The sequence below is a fragment of the Perna viridis genome, chromosome 10 (genome assembly GCF_037379345.1).
Source record: "Perna viridis isolate PV_CMFRI_1.1 ecotype Kerala chromosome 10, ASM3737934v1, whole genome shotgun sequence".
NCBI classification, from domain to species: domain Eukaryota; kingdom Metazoa; phylum Mollusca; class Bivalvia; order Mytilida; family Mytilidae; genus Perna; species Perna viridis.
Genome location: NC_142454.1, coordinates 37,415,850 through 37,431,634, shown reverse-complemented (window position 1 = coordinate 37,431,634; position 15,785 = coordinate 37,415,850). Strand labels below are relative to the sequence as shown.

Genomic DNA, 15,785 nt, shown 5'->3' with positions numbered 1-15,785 from the left:
AATTCTCATACCTTTCTTTTTTCTTTTGATGGGGTTCCCTCTTTTTTCATCTGAAATAAAAAGCATAAAACAAATACTCAAAAGCTATTACTATCAATATTTAAATCATCAAGTCAACAGAACAGATTTAAATTAACTTCTTTCTTTTTTAGGGTTTTAAGACCTTTGAATAAATCAAACTTAGGCAAAACAAAAAACAAAAAAACAATGTCTGTTTCCCGCTACCCTAATTACCCTCATCATTTTGTGCTATTTTAACTCAAGCACTATTCAGGTCTAGATTATTTCCCCATTAACTCAACGTGTAATGTTTTTGAAAACTAAAATTCTAAACCTAACTACTTCATTTTTTCTTTTGGTAGCAAGTAACAAGACTATTTTTTTTTGCCTTACAATTCTTGGTACTATTAACTACAGAAACTGCCATTTGATAAAACATTTTTATGTTCAACATATGAACTCAGGATATAGGATATTAATAAAAAAAAATCCAAATTGAAGTTGTTTTGGCCTACAAAAAATTACACCCCCATCCAATTTGTTCCAAAGATCAAAGGGGTACAACAATAAAATTCAGTGGATCATAAAGTCATGGTCATATGCACTACATAGCATGACCTAACTACATACAAAGTTTTATGAAATGTTGTGCAGTAGTTGGGGGTTTACACTTATAAAAGTGTAAAATATAGACAGGACAAAAAGAATATGGTTCCCTCCAACATTGAGGGGGGGACATAATTACCTCGGTAATATTGAAGAACATACAAGGTTGTAAAAATAAATTGTTATAGAAGAATTTTTTGATTTAATGTTAATCAAGTGTTACTTGCTGGATTAGAATATTTTCAGAAATAGCGAATAGTTCAACATAACTTATATGAATTTGGAAACTACAACTAATCTTGTAAGATGAATTCTGAGAAAAATACTTTAATGACCATGTGATGGAAAAAGTGCAACCTTCTTTTGCTTATAATATTTAAAATTCTTAGAGAAAATCAGCTAAGATTGGATGTGCAGTCCCTTTTAAAGATGAATCTATTTTCCACAGCATCCCCTTTTACGGCACTGCATTATTTTACTATGAATTTCTCATGGTGGCTAAGTAATCAAATAAATTAAATGTCAAGGGTATTGTTTTAAGTAAAGATGCAGTAACGTTGATTGACAGGTAATGAATTATAGGAATACTGAGGGTGTGGTTTAAAGTATTGTGAAATGAAACTGGACAGTTAACCAGCGCGTATTAACTAACCACACTTACATGTACCTTAGAAGACGTATTCATGTAGGTGATTTAATCATGATTAGACCTTCGTGCACGTGTGTACTAAGATTGAGGAGTAATAATAATTTTTTTTTTTTGTCATCAACCATAAAGAAAATAAACGAGATATACGTTGAGTGCAACCTTCATGAAATTCGGAAATAAAATCGAAACAACTGTGGGCTGGTGTTACGAATTTTAAATATGATAAAATTTGAATAATACTCTCTACTATGATTAATTTAATATGTATCCATTTCAATAACTACAGGTGAAAGGCAAAATAACACAAAAATACGAAATTTTCAAACTTAATTTTGTCCCATATTAGCATTGAAATATACTGCAGATTTTCGGAAAAAGGCCTACTAAGTCGGCACATCAGTGTAAATAAAGATACCAATTAGTTTAATTTATTCTATGTATAGTTAGTCGTAAAATTCATACTAGAAGAATTTATTTTTCTTTTATCAGATTATATATATCTGGGGATTCTAACACTATTTTATACAGGATTTTTAATGGTGAAATTTTGATGTATAAATATAATTTTGGATGTCCCTAATATGCTTCTGTAATCATAAAACATTAAATTCGGTCTCTCTTTATTCTTTAATGTAAATATTATTAAACGATTCCTTCTCGTTAATTAGCAGTTAATCCACCACTTCCTGTATATTGGCTGAGCGTGACACGCTCAGGTATTAAGTAGAGACATTACACTGATAATACTGATTTGACTAATTAAGTTAAGGTTGTAAACACATTAATTAATTTTATTTCTAGGTGGCTATGATATGAAAATCACAAATACTTTACAAGATTATTACGTTTAGAAAAAGAAAAAAATACTTTAATTGAGCATGATTTTACAAGAACACTGAACATTTAATTATTGAAATAAAAATATGATTGCCCTTGTGTCATTCAACTATTTGTATATTCATTAACTAACAATGGATATTTTGAAAATGAAAGTAATAATGTTTTTGGAATAAAGTTTCAGAAGATTCTAAAAAATTATGATATTTCAAAATAAAACACTTCAAAAGAAATCTATTTTCGGGAATTACATGTAAATCAATTTTTATTAAAAAGTTTGACTCGTAAAATGAAAAGTTATGATTTAACGTCAACGGTATGAAAAATTTAAGATAGCAAAATTTTACATTTCTATATGTCTCTTAAAGTTACATGTTTTTTGAATGATGGTGTCGAATTTTAAATACTTTCATGTATTATTACTCTTCTTATTATCTATGCAAGTAAGGCACGTTGTTCATCGATCGATAATTGTTGCAGAGTCAACGAAATGTCAATTCACCTCATACAATGCTCAAAACACAGGGACACACTTTTTGATAAAACGTGAAACACATTGATTGGTCGACGATATTACAAAGGCGTTTATTTTAAATTTGCATAAGAAATTGACACACTCCAAGCATTCTAATAGTTATTGGTTTAAAATACTTTGTTCTTTTTTTAGAATTATTACGTAAGAAACCCATCAGTAAAATGAGTAGTTCGCAAGTACTCGATTTTCTTGAACATTTAATTAACAATTTGTATGCTGCTGTTATTATATAATAACGGAACTAATCACAGTCAAAATTGTTGAAGAAAAAAAGAAACGGAAGAAATGCGTCGTTCAATTGTCTATGGTGCGCTAAATCTTAAAGAGCTAACTGCATATTCAACTTAATAGGGGAAATTTTCACCCATCACTATAGTTGGCTAACGTGTGCTCGGATAATACCAGGTTAAATCCGTTGCCATTTGAAACTCATGAAGTATGTGGTTCAATAATTCTGGATCATATATTATCTTCCAACGATGCTTCCCGCTCTCAAATTTTGTTGAAATGACACGATATCGAAATTGGTTATTTATAGACCGTAAGTTTAAGTTGCATGTGTCTGCTTCAAATCCGTTCTTCCACTTAGAAAATACAACTGCGTTAAATAGATTGTCAGTAAAATAAGGAGTTCGCAAATACTCGATTTTCTTGAACATTGTAATACACAATTCGTAACAATCTGGTGACAGGTCAGGTGTATAATATTATTACATGATACATGTAGCAACTGGAAATGATAAAATTAAGGCCTTATGAATTTCTTTAAAAATTGCATCAACTTTGGTTTTCGATTAATCCAGGTTTACATTTTGATGATACTAAATAATGGTAGACTTAAGTACGATGAAAAAGAAAAAAGAAAAACAAAACAAAACAAAAAAAAAACAAGACTTTAAAGCATTTAATTCATAAAAAAACCTAATTACATCAATTCCTAAGTAAACACCTGGTGGTGTCACAATTTTGGCTTGAGGCCAATAATACGAGAAAGAAAATTGATTCTCACGGTCAAGGTAATGATTGACACATTGTTCTTTTATTTGTCAACCGTTTGAACATTGTAATAAAGTTGCCAATCATGGATTAAATCCAATAACAGGTTATCACGCATCCACCGGATACCGTGGGCGTGGACAATATACTGTCCACCTGACATGGTGGGCACATGGACATCTGTCCACCGTGGGCATTAAGGGTGGGCAAAGCGTGAACAACTTGATTTGTCCACCGTGGGCGAGTGGCATCATCAAAATGGTCGTTAGCTTTAGTGTATTATCTAAAAACAATCTATCATAACTGGCATATGTAACATATACTTTTTTTCTGCTTACAAAAATCCACATAAATACTAAAACTGTGCAATAATCACTAACTTAATACCTCCTACTCCCTCCCATTGATGACATACATCTTTTAACACCCATACTGATTTGAATCAAAATCTAAAATAGGAGGTGCACAATGGGAACATGTAATAAAGATTCTGTGAAAGTTTCATTCAATTCCATACAATTGTGTAGGAGGAGCAAGAGATGGGTCCCCCTGTGTAACAGAATGAAGGAAGGAAGTATGGACGGAATGGTGGACATCCCCATCACTAAGAACCCCCACTCTGCAAGTGGGAGGCACTTAGATTCTCGAGGGGATTACAGGATTTCCCCACTCTAAATAGTTAAAATCTAAAATCCTTTAATCCCCAAGAGAAATGATGGAGAAAATGTTTCTCCCATGAAGAAAATCATAAAAATAAATTCTCCCAAAACATACGTCACCAAATACCTCCCCTGCAGTCAAGTCATTGCGTCATCGATATCACTACCATTATGATTATGATTAGTTGATACACAACCAACTAATCTTTTAAAATGTGAATAACATTTGTAAATCAACGAGTATTTAATTGGTCAACAATAACAACTGTGAACATGGTAAGCGTGGGAGTCTTCACGCGACATTTTAATTTCCCAGCACACGGCAGGAAATTACAAATTTTAAATCATACACTCGTGCAGTGTGAATGAAGCCTATGAATTGGAGAAATAATAATTTATCATGGGAGTATGGTGTTGTACTCATTTACACGTGGGCTAGGTCTTTATTTGAATATTAAGGCCAACCTGTGAGTAAATGAGTACTACACCAACCCTAACATGAATTATTTCTATTCTAATATGACAAAAAGACTACATCTGAATCAGCCAGGGGTAGATATATCAAGAAATATATCGTTACGTTTATAGGACATTATATAATAATTTAATTTAACAGTGATTAAAGTACACTTTCTGAATCATTATCTACAAATATTACTGATATCTTACTCTTCAGGTCATTACAAAGAACTTTGAGGGAAAAGTTGGAATCCTGGGAACATAATGGGTACTTGTATCAACAAACCTTAGGTTTTTTGCCCATTAGAGGCTCTCTGGAATAATCTTTCAATGGACTGCTGTCTGGTCTAGCTGGAAATATCTGTGCTAGTTCCTCATCAATAGAGGGCAACTCTAGTGTTCTGGAGTTCTTCTACAAGTATAACAAAATTCTAAATTAAATTCTAAATTTTACTTAAGAAAATACAGATATAATGAAAATGAACTTAAGAATATAATTAACAAGGCTTAAAAAATTATTATCTGTGTATAAAACATTTTGTCTACCTACCAACCTACTTTTTAGCGCATGTTAGCAGAAACACATGTATTTTTTTTTTCTTTGCCCATTTAAAGAAGAGTGAATTGTGATTACAATGTGCATGGACAGACTCACAGATGAACTTAAATGCTTGTATTAGGGATACTGGTTCAAACCTGTCAAAATCCAATACAAATGTACATATCATGATCTTTACAGAAAGGATGCATTGGTGGTATTTTTTTAAAATTCCAACCGCTGTAAAAAAAATGACATATTGTAATGTTTGTAGGTAATGACTAGCTTTTATGTCATACAGTTTCAGCAAGTCAGCAAAGTTTTCACTGCAATTAAAATGGTTTCAGATTGAAAAAACTAAATTTTTAATGTCATAACTTCATTTTTGACCTCTTGTATAGCAAAGTGAAGAATCAGATTGGAATAATAAAAAAAATGGTCCAATATCAATTTCTAGATTGTATTAAACTGAATAGATATGCCAGAGAACTGCAAAAGAATATCAAAACATTTTCAATACTTCCCTCATTGACTTTATAAAAAAAAGTTACTAGAGAGCCAGATCATCAAGTTTGAATAACTTTCTGTATCCAGGAGCATAAGAAAATTTGCTTGTTACCCTCAAGAAAAATTGGATAAGATAAATTGCATTCAACTCTATATGTTATTTCTTACTGTTGCTGGTTGAGCCTTGACCTCATCTTCAATGGCTTCTAATGCCTCTTTATATCCCTTGGGTATTCTACTGTTCAGTTTGAACTTATTTCTGTTGATAGCATACAAATAAATGTTGTCTTCTGGAATCCAGGCACTAAAAAGTTATAACAATAAAAATTATAGTAGATGACATTATGAATTTAGTGAAAAATGGTGTATTGTAGAGAGAATTACATAGAAAGTATTTGACTTCTAAAATTATGTAGTACAGTAATAAGGTTACTTTTTTTTTTCAAACCCCGACTGTAGTAATGTTATTAGATAGTGGATAATCTATGTAATGTTAATAAGATAATGGATAATCTATGTGTAAATTAAATTTTACTGAAAATTTTGAATTACTGGTACTCTTAAATAATTCTGCTAAGTGAAAATGGATGCTTTCTTAAGGTAATTTTGGATAACAAGATCCATAACATGTCTGAACTAGTGTTCTATCATATGTTTATCAGCACCTACTTTAAATAGCTGCATGAACACAAGGCAAAACTAAATAAAGTATTCTAAATGTAACATGTACGCTGAAATAAATGTCCAAGTTCAGCTGGTTAAAAAATCATATCAAATATTTGTTGAATTTGTTATAGCAAGAGGTACTCATCTTTAACTTTATGAAAGACTCTGTGAAGTATAAATAATATAGGTTCAATACTAGGATAACACTAAATAGGTACTGTCCACAGCAAAAAGTGAGAAAAATGGCTATTTAAAATTCTCCATAATAGGAAAGTGCACATCTTCAATATGTTTAAATACACTGTGCAAAGTTTGAATAATATTAATTTGATATTTTTTTCCGTTACCAGTTATAATATGATTCAATACTTTGTTAGTGACATTTATACAAAATAGGTGCTGTCCACATGGCGCATTGAGTGACTGTGCAGCCTTATGTGCATGCATTAAGTTTCTATCATTGATGGTGGAGAATTGTCTGCTCCTTGAGACAGTTAAAAAGACATGAACATGTCTTTTAACAAGGTTTTTATTAGCTGCAGACGGGTGTTTTGATCGCTACGTTTTCGAGGGAATTTGTGGACCAAAATATTTAATTAGAAGTATTTGAGGGTGATACCCGCGTTCATTCATTAGATTCATGATTTGTCAAATGATTGCTCAGAAGTAAACAGTAATATAGTACAAATCTGGAATCACCCTTTAGTAGTTTATATATACTAGTGGGGCTGCATATTTGATAATGGGAGCAAGCCCCTGTACATGCATCATAAAACTTCTATTACAAAAATCCTTACTAAACTCAAATAATGACCACTTAGATACTAATAAAGCCAAATATTTCAGAAAAATTTCTATTTAAAGCTGCATTTGCTGCCAAATTTGTTCAGTTCTGATTCTACTGAATTTTGCTGATTCAATGAAAAGTTTGTAGTAATGCAATTGAAGCAATAAATGCCGATGATACCTAAAGAATATTGTGAAAACAACGTTTTTTAATCAAAGAAGATCAATAGCTCTGATCTAATTATTTTTCGCCATTACTTCAGGACATTCACTGGAGTCAAAAATACTTTCACCTTAGTTAAAAAAAATAACAATAACAGATACACAGGTAAGCACATGCCTTGTTTACATTTCATTTCATCTATTTCTTGATTAGTTTTAAAATGAATAATGACAAATCTGACCATATTTGTGCCACATTATATCACAATATGTAAATTACAAAAGAATCCTTGGGATATATTCGAACATTTTTCTTTTATGGCTTGAGTCCATCTGTCTTCTTCATCGTTGATTAACCACCTTTGCTTTGCAATCAGATTTTTTTTAAAGAATCTACCCTCACAGTACATGTGAGAATTAAGGTCACCAAATAACACATGCATGTGAATTTATTTAGATCAAATTTTTGACTTGCAAGACCATAAATGTATCGACACCTATTTCATGTACTTAATGCATTTTATTTGTGGATATCAATTGAAATTATACAGGAAAAGTACAATTTAGTAGAAATAATTCAAAGTTAAGGCATATTTCAACAGAAATTTTTTTAAATGAAAATGACAGTTAATGCAGCTTTCAGTAGTTTTATGCTAGGCCAAGATCTGTATATTTTAAATTAGAAAATACAGTAGTCATCAGGTTTTGTTTAAGTATAAGGGCTTAAATATCATAGTAAAGTTACAAATTTATACAACTGGTTATATCTGTTTACAACTGATTTTATAATGGGGCAGGGATTGAATTTCAGAATTTTTTCCACTAGATAAATTCAGAAAGTACTGAAAATTTACATTCGCTAAATTTAAGTTTTGTGGGTTATTTCTGGACTTTACCTATATGACATACAGAATTCTACTAGCAAATTTTAGCAAGTGTAAATAATTTCTACTTGCAAAATTGAATTTCAACTTTCATTTAGCAAGTATTCCCCTTACATTCAATCACTGTGGGGTTCTACTATCTTCCTGAAACTGGCAAAAATTAACTTTCAGACCAACTAGAACTAATTTAATGGTTCTCTAGTCCCCCTTCATTACATTTTTAAAAGTGCCTCAGATACATTTTTATTGCCATAGAACACAAATTTAAAATGTACTGCCCTTTCAATATTCCTAGGATATTAACAATGTAAAAGGTAGTTTCAAAATAAATATTTAAAATATTGTCCTCTCACTTCCAGCTTCAAGGAGACAAAAAGCTCAAGAAATTAACAGAAAAAAGCCTTACCCCCCAAAGCACTAAAATATAGTTATACTTACTAGTTTTCAGACCCAAAGAAGAAAACAAAATGATGCGGTGTCTTTTTCAATGGCCTCTTTACTTCTTCCTTTGGCTGTATGACCTTTAACAATAACCATCACAATGATCACTTACTGAACACAAAACAATGATAAGCATCCAGTTTTAATGCTAGATATATTTCACATTTTTCACATTTTCTTGATTTCTTTTTCATTGAGGCTATGAGCCAAACTAACATTAGCTATTTAAGATTGACAAGTTACCAAAGGGAGCTTAATGATAGAAAAATCCAAAAATAGTAAAATATAAATTATGGAACTGAAGCACTATGGCCAAATAATTTCTGCAACACAGCGCAAAAGAGGTCTACAATGCATGAAAATCATGGTATCACAACAGAATATGTGAAACTGTTGACCAAGTAGTCATTTAGAGTTTTCAGGTTTTACCGGTCTCATAGTAATAAGAAAAAGGCTGTGAAAATTTAATCTTGAATACAAAATGTACATTCCGAAAATTCTTCTGGTACTAATTTATTGTGGTTCTAAACCAATTTTGATAAGAAACCAAATTATCAAAATCTACATGTTTAAAGCTGGACAGGATGTCGACCCCATTATGACTTTCATGCAAAATAGTGTTACAGTTGAAGGATTTAATATTTAAAAATGCCCAACTCAAGTTGAGATATTGTACTTTCATGTGTTAAGTTCCATAAATCCATGAAACAGCAATGATAGCTAATTTATATTAAACCATGTTTTGTCAACTTGAGAAAAAAGTGATGATTCTGGATATGCTCCAATGAAATGTATGTATGTATGAATAAGTAATTATTTCAACTCTTTATAATTTTAAACTGAAGATCAAAGTACTTTGATTACTTTTTACCATCACTTTTTATCAACAAATTTTAAAAATAGAGGAAAAAACTTTCAGCAAATGATTTTTCATTAGCATTTAAAATAAAACTGAATTGAGTCTTGTTCTACTTTCATTATGATGCATGTGATGTTGGAAACATATGCCCTGCTGGCATTGGTTCCAAGTTCTGGTCAAAGAATAGATCTCACCGTTTTCAAGACAGAAGCAATTCTCACCAATTTTAATCCTCTATAAAAATCAATAAATGATAGCATTTTTTTTAGAGCAAAATACAAGCAACCTATTAAGACACATTTTTGGAAATATTTGGTATGAACTTGTATCACAGAAGAGGATGAAAAATAGGTTGGCAAAAATTAGTTGTTTGCTACATGTAGTCTGTAGAACTACTTATTGACCAGTACATTTGTAAGATGACCCTGTTATCATTTCCTCCAGTTTCAATGTACATTTGTTCAAATGTTTTTGTTTATTATTTGTAAAAGCTTTGGTGTGTTAGGTATTGAATATAGAAAGTACAATGTAACCTTACAAAAACAAAAATAGCAACAACCTTGTTATTTGCTATTAATAATGGGGGATAACTCTGTATGAACTCTATTACTGACACTTCTACAGCCAGTTTAACTGCTCCAGTAAATTAATTATGCATAGCTACTTCGCCTAATCGTTGACTGACAAACCAAACACCATATAGACATGAGAAATATGTATCTGTTCGGTCTTTCTTTCTCTTTTGTCTGGTTTGTTGACATGCCGGTCAACAGCGGTGCCAAGTGTAACTCACCTTTCCTGGCCAAGCCGGGAATCCTTTCATTTTTGCCCTAGAAAAATATGAAAAATATACGTAACATTTGCTATTGCAATTATTATATTGTCATTTAAAGTAGACTGACTATCATTATTGCAGAAATACAAACCAGACTAAATCGCCAACTTCATATTTCGACTCCATTTTTGAAGCAGAATGGTGCATTATGGGAAGGTTTTCGGCGTGGGGAACGTCCAAGTTCCGAAAAATGGTGAACGGGAGGTAACCGTGACGACTAATGAATTTCCCGCCAACTGTCAAAAAAATAATTCATTCAGTCACTTCCCTTTGTACCGTAAATTTATGATGTCTACGTGTCCCCAATCACGAAAGGCTATTTATTAGAATTCACCGGTAGTCTAAATTAAAAAGAACCATTGACAAATTCAGTACAAGCACGGATTCATACCCGGCTCACGTCCATCTCTATTTTTTTTGCATGACATCTTGATTTTCACAATCTCTTCAACCAAACATATTTTTGCTTTGCCTGTTAGGCCTTTAATTCTATTGACACCTTTTAACCTGAAATCCTGGATCCACTATGAAATTGAGGTTTAAGGTATAGTTTTGCACAGATTAAGGTTGCTGATATAAAACAATAACATTAAAGTCATGCACCACTAATAATTTGGAGGCGGTTCGCCCGCTATACTACTTAATTAAGAAATAAATTACGGAAACACCATTTTATCACCGTTTTACCACGGGCTGTTCATTTATGTTTTTCCCCGTGAGGTATTCTCAACTTTATCTGAATTGTAACAAGTTCAATTTCTGATTGGTGGTTCTCTTTGAACATATACCTGTAATTGTAGGTCTCTTTGTATAACAAGGTTTCATTGACGTCGATTGATTCGCATGCCACTATCCAAATAATTCTTAATTAATAGCGTTTTGATTAAAAACCAATGCTTAATATTCTGATTTGAGTTTGTTAGGAATTTGTGATTACGAAATGTCTAAAATTTTCATGTTATTTCGTATTAAAGCCTGTTAAAAAATATGACACATTCCTTAAACAATATAAACTGCCAATTATTACCAGTTATGCTGGATTTTATATTTTTAATTTTGAAATCCTAATATTTTTAACATTGCTTATATATTTCCATATCTTATAAGATCTATATTTTATCCCAGAAAAAAACTTATTTAAATCACAACAAATCTGAGTTAGTTATCTGATATGAGTAGTATACTTTTCCTCTTTCGTTTATCCCAGGCTTCACTTGGACAGCTTGGCGGGTGTTTCTAGAAAAGCAGAGAAGCTTACCCTTCCGATACACCTTGTCCATATTCAAAGGTTTTAATGGAGTCCGAGTTGATCGTTTACTTTTGTTTCTATGAAATGTTATTTTAGTTATGTCTGGTTTTTTGTTGAGTGTGTCTGTTTTCCCTGTCAAATAGCCTTTATCCCTGGCCACTGCTGATGTACAATAAAACACAGGTTAATTTAACAGAATTCATTTTCAATCCAGCTTGAAATATCTCTAACTGGCTAACATGTAAAAAAAAAAACAATCCTTTGAGTCCTATAATAAAGCGCTTAGGCAATGACCAACATGAATTAAAATTTATTACTACACAATTTCTATATGGTAAATGGTGATACTTGATTGGATAGTGCGTGCTTAGCGCTAGTTGTTAATTCCGACGTTTTATAGTTAGTGACAAATATCTACTGGTATTAATTGCGTTGGTCATCAAACACGGATGTTCCCCCAAACAATCCTATTGTCACAGGAGTTAAAAAATCAGTTTCTACCGATGTATGATTTATTATTATTATTACTTTTATTTACTTTTATAAAAAAAATTACCGGTGCCCGGCTATCTGGCAATGGTGGAATTAAAAAAATACATATCAATATGGCCGACCGGAAACCCTTATGGTGACATAATTTTAGACATTTATCAAGCTTAACAACTTTTCCCGCCTTTTTTTCGTCTTTAAATGGTGACCATGTTTGAAAATTTAGATAGTGATAGCACATCGACATATTGTAACCTTTTTATGGTGCCAAGTTTGATTGTATAATCGGCTTATCCGTTTTTGAGAAGATATGTGGACAAAAGTATACAGCATAGAAGAATGATAAATGTTGGAACAAAACCAATATGTTCCCCTACTACGACGGTTTCAAGGGAGCAGTGAGGGAAATAAAAATTGTAAGGATCAAGATCTATCAATATTTAAATAATGTATCGCGTTAAGTTGCATTTAAAAAAAATACATATATATACAGAATAATTTGCCGGAAAATTTAGGGTCCCGGTTCATTCACCAGTGTCGATTTTTTGTCTGCAATCTTGGATATTGCGTATAATCCATCTGCACAGTGAAAACTGATTTGTTCACCTTATCATAGTTTTCATTTCCCTTTTTGTCTACCCCGGACGTAACATTTAATGAACAACTTGATGGTGGTATCTAGAAAAACAGAAGACGCTTACCCCTGCGGTGCACCTGGTCCATACGCCTAGTTTTTAGTTAAAACATATTTGATTAAATATTTGCATATTTTAACATCAAGCCAAAACAGTAGAATGATACGAAAATAGCAAATTAATTACCGGATTCAGAAACAAGACTTAAAAGTCTTACATCAATCTCCTGAGTTTTTATTCGTGAGTCCGGGTTGTTCATTTACTTTTGTTTCTTTGTACTTTTTATTTTTGTTATTTTATGTTCTTTGTTGTATGATTTTATTTTCCCAGTCTTATCGTTATCCTTGATTATATATTATTTTGATTATTGCTCGATTCTTGATTTACGCTTTCATTTCATCGCTATTCAAAAGTACTCGAAAATCGCGCCACTGAAAATAAGTCGTCCAAATTTGGTCACATGATGTCTGACCTTCACCTTACTTTTTACTTCTGTAAGCTTCCGATCTTATGATTTTTGCTCTAACGTGATGTTCGGTGAAAATCACCAATAAAAATTCCTGAGGAAATTGAAGATATTACTTAAAAATAAAAAGACATGATATATTATTGCAAATTTTCAAAATTACTGGTTGTTGACAGCGCGGATGAATTTTCATGTACTGTAAATAGTCTAAAATGGTGGAAAGTGCATAGACTTTGGGAATATGTAAAGTTTAGTGGTCTTAACTCATCGAAAAATTGATCAATTTGTTTCTAATGGATGTTTATATATCCATGGATGTATCTATTTTATGAACTTTGTTGTTTATTTTATGTTACTTTGATAAACCGTGAACAAACTGTGAAAAATGTAGACGATGCAATCAATCTGGGACAATGTTTCACAGTCGTGAAACGATATGTCACAAATGTTCTTTACTATTTGTCGAAATTGATGGACATACGTAATTAAATCTGGGGCTGAGAATGGCACTCAGATCTAGGTATGTAGAAAAATCGTCACCTAAACACGGACAATGTCTATTTTTAGAATAGTCATGGTTGTGCAAACCCTTTTTCTGATCGGTGGTGTATTTACATTAAAAATGGGGGGAAGTCCAACAAAATTTTCAATAAACAGAGGGAATTTTGAATCACTTGAACATGAATTTCATAGTAAATCCTACACAACATTGTAATGAAGAGGTCACAGGATGAAATACTGAATTTTTATTTTATCAAGAAAAGTTCAGTCACCTTTGTTGGTAGGGTCACATGTATCAGCACACATACAGAACTCTTTTATAAACAGACACTTAGTATGACCAAAGCTGATTAAAGTAAATGGAAGATTCCTAGCATTTCTTGGAATTGTTGGATTTTACTTCTGGAATGTTGTAGATGTACACTGTAGCTTGAATCTGGGATATGTGCCAAATAAGGATTGTACATGTAAATAATCACAAGGTTAAAGTATTTGCTGTTGTACTGAACAACATTAGAGAAGTGATCAACCAAGTGCAAAACTGCCATATATATATGTCTTAATTACATTTGTTCATACATGATGTATGAATATTTGTACAGTGGGCTAGATAAACAATATTTCACAGACATGATTTTCTTCTGCTTTTAAATGGAATTCCACATTTTCACAAGTCCAGATTATCCCATTTCATTTTTTTACAGGAAGTTTACTTTTGATTTGATCAATTTCAAATTCATTTGTTGACTTTCTAAACTCATGTCTAATTTTTGTGTATTAAGTAAATAAACAAATAACCATTTCATACAGTGTAAAACACATGTAGAAAAAGTGACTTTAAAATTATACAAAGTTATCAAACTATATTTTTCTCTTTTCTTGTATCTAATTGTACATGTGTGCATAAATATTGTACATATTTAATCCACATGCAACATAGCTTATGTTGCAAGTACATTTGTACATGTGTATTATTGATTCCTTGTAGTGTCCCAAACTCAACTAGACTGAAAAAGGGGTTTCAGACTTGCATGTAGCTGAACTCCGTTCCCTTCCAATGTGCCTTCTGTCATTTAGAAGAATATCAAATATTATAATAGCCTTAACTGTCTTTTTATTGCAAAATGGCTGTTATTAGTTTAACTTGTAGTCAAGTGAAAAATATTTTGATTGTAGAACGAATACTGTAAAATGTGTACCCTGATGATGTTTTTTTAGTTCTCTTAAATGATGTATGTGTTTTTTTTTGTCAGTACCCCTGTATCTTTTAGTTTTTTTTTTACTCCGGTCAAGGTCTTGTGACAGATGATGTATAAATTTTTAAAGAGCATGAAAATATAGTAACCCAGTCTTTAAGTGATCATTTCATTCATTGAAAAAGGAAAAAGCTTTAAAATTTCCTAAAGGCAAAAAGAAATATGTATATTTACTAAAGAAAATGGTTCCCCTGAGGACCTGTCTTGTCAGGTTAGGAGTTATTGCATTGTCTTACTTATGATCATATATTTGTATAATATACATGTATATGTAATTCTTTGAAAAATACTTCTAGAGAGAAGCGGACATTAAGGGGTAAGGGTTTCAATGTACACGTATGTACCAAAATCATGGTATTTTTTGGGACAGTTTGGTTTGGGGTACGTCATGGCCCCTTACAATACAAATGATACGATACTATTTTCAAATGAATTTATTAGCATTAGTGTTATAGTTAACATTTTATAGCCGCCAAGAACAAAAAAATATTGCTTTAATGTTCTATTTCAAATGGAATGTTGGATAAAATTCTTACTTTTTATTTCCTCTTGTGCATGAGTGGCTTTGTTTAATAAAACAAGGCAGCAGCCAGCACCCATGAAGGCACATGTCTCTTAAAAGGTATTGTGATACGTACCGCCAAGCATATCCAATATCACAATGTGTATCATTTGAGAGAAATATGTATTGCTACTCCCCCAGCCGACATTCATTCCCAGATTTGTGAAAATAGATTTTTGACCATCTGATTGATTGTCATATTTTGACA

At 31.8% G+C, this 15,785-nt stretch overlaps 2 protein-coding genes across 4 annotated transcripts in view; one reads left to right on the top strand and one right to left on the bottom strand.

Annotated features, from left to right (window-relative positions):
- Positions 1–10,566, bottom strand: part of LOC148605657 (uncharacterized) — a 42,880-nt gene extending 32,314 nt beyond the window's left edge. The window contains exons 1-6 of the mRNA XM_088548360.1: positions 10,511–10,566; positions 10,378–10,414; positions 8,723–8,805; positions 5,955–6,090; positions 5,028–5,153; positions 12–50 (exon numbers count right to left, since the gene is read on the bottom strand). Coding sequence (XP_088404486.1) covers positions 12–50; positions 5,028–5,153; positions 5,955–6,090; positions 8,723–8,805; positions 10,378–10,414; positions 10,511–10,566 — 477 coding nt within the window. The remainder of the gene's footprint in view (positions 1–11; positions 51–5,027; positions 5,154–5,954; positions 6,091–8,722; positions 8,806–10,377; positions 10,415–10,510) is intronic.
- A 2,823-nt stretch (positions 10,567–13,389) lies between these two features.
- Positions 13,390–15,785, top strand: part of LOC148605656 (uncharacterized) — an 87,005-nt gene continuing 84,609 nt past the window's right edge. The window contains exon 1 of one of the 3 annotated variants that reach the window (XM_088548350.1): positions 13,390–13,778. In XM_088548350.1, the coding sequence (XP_088404476.1) occupies positions 13,762–13,778 (17 nt within the window). In that variant the 5' untranslated portion in view covers positions 13,390–13,761. The remainder of the gene's footprint in view (positions 13,779–15,785) is intronic. The other 2 variants (XM_088548349.1, XM_088548348.1) reach the window with 2 other exon arrangements.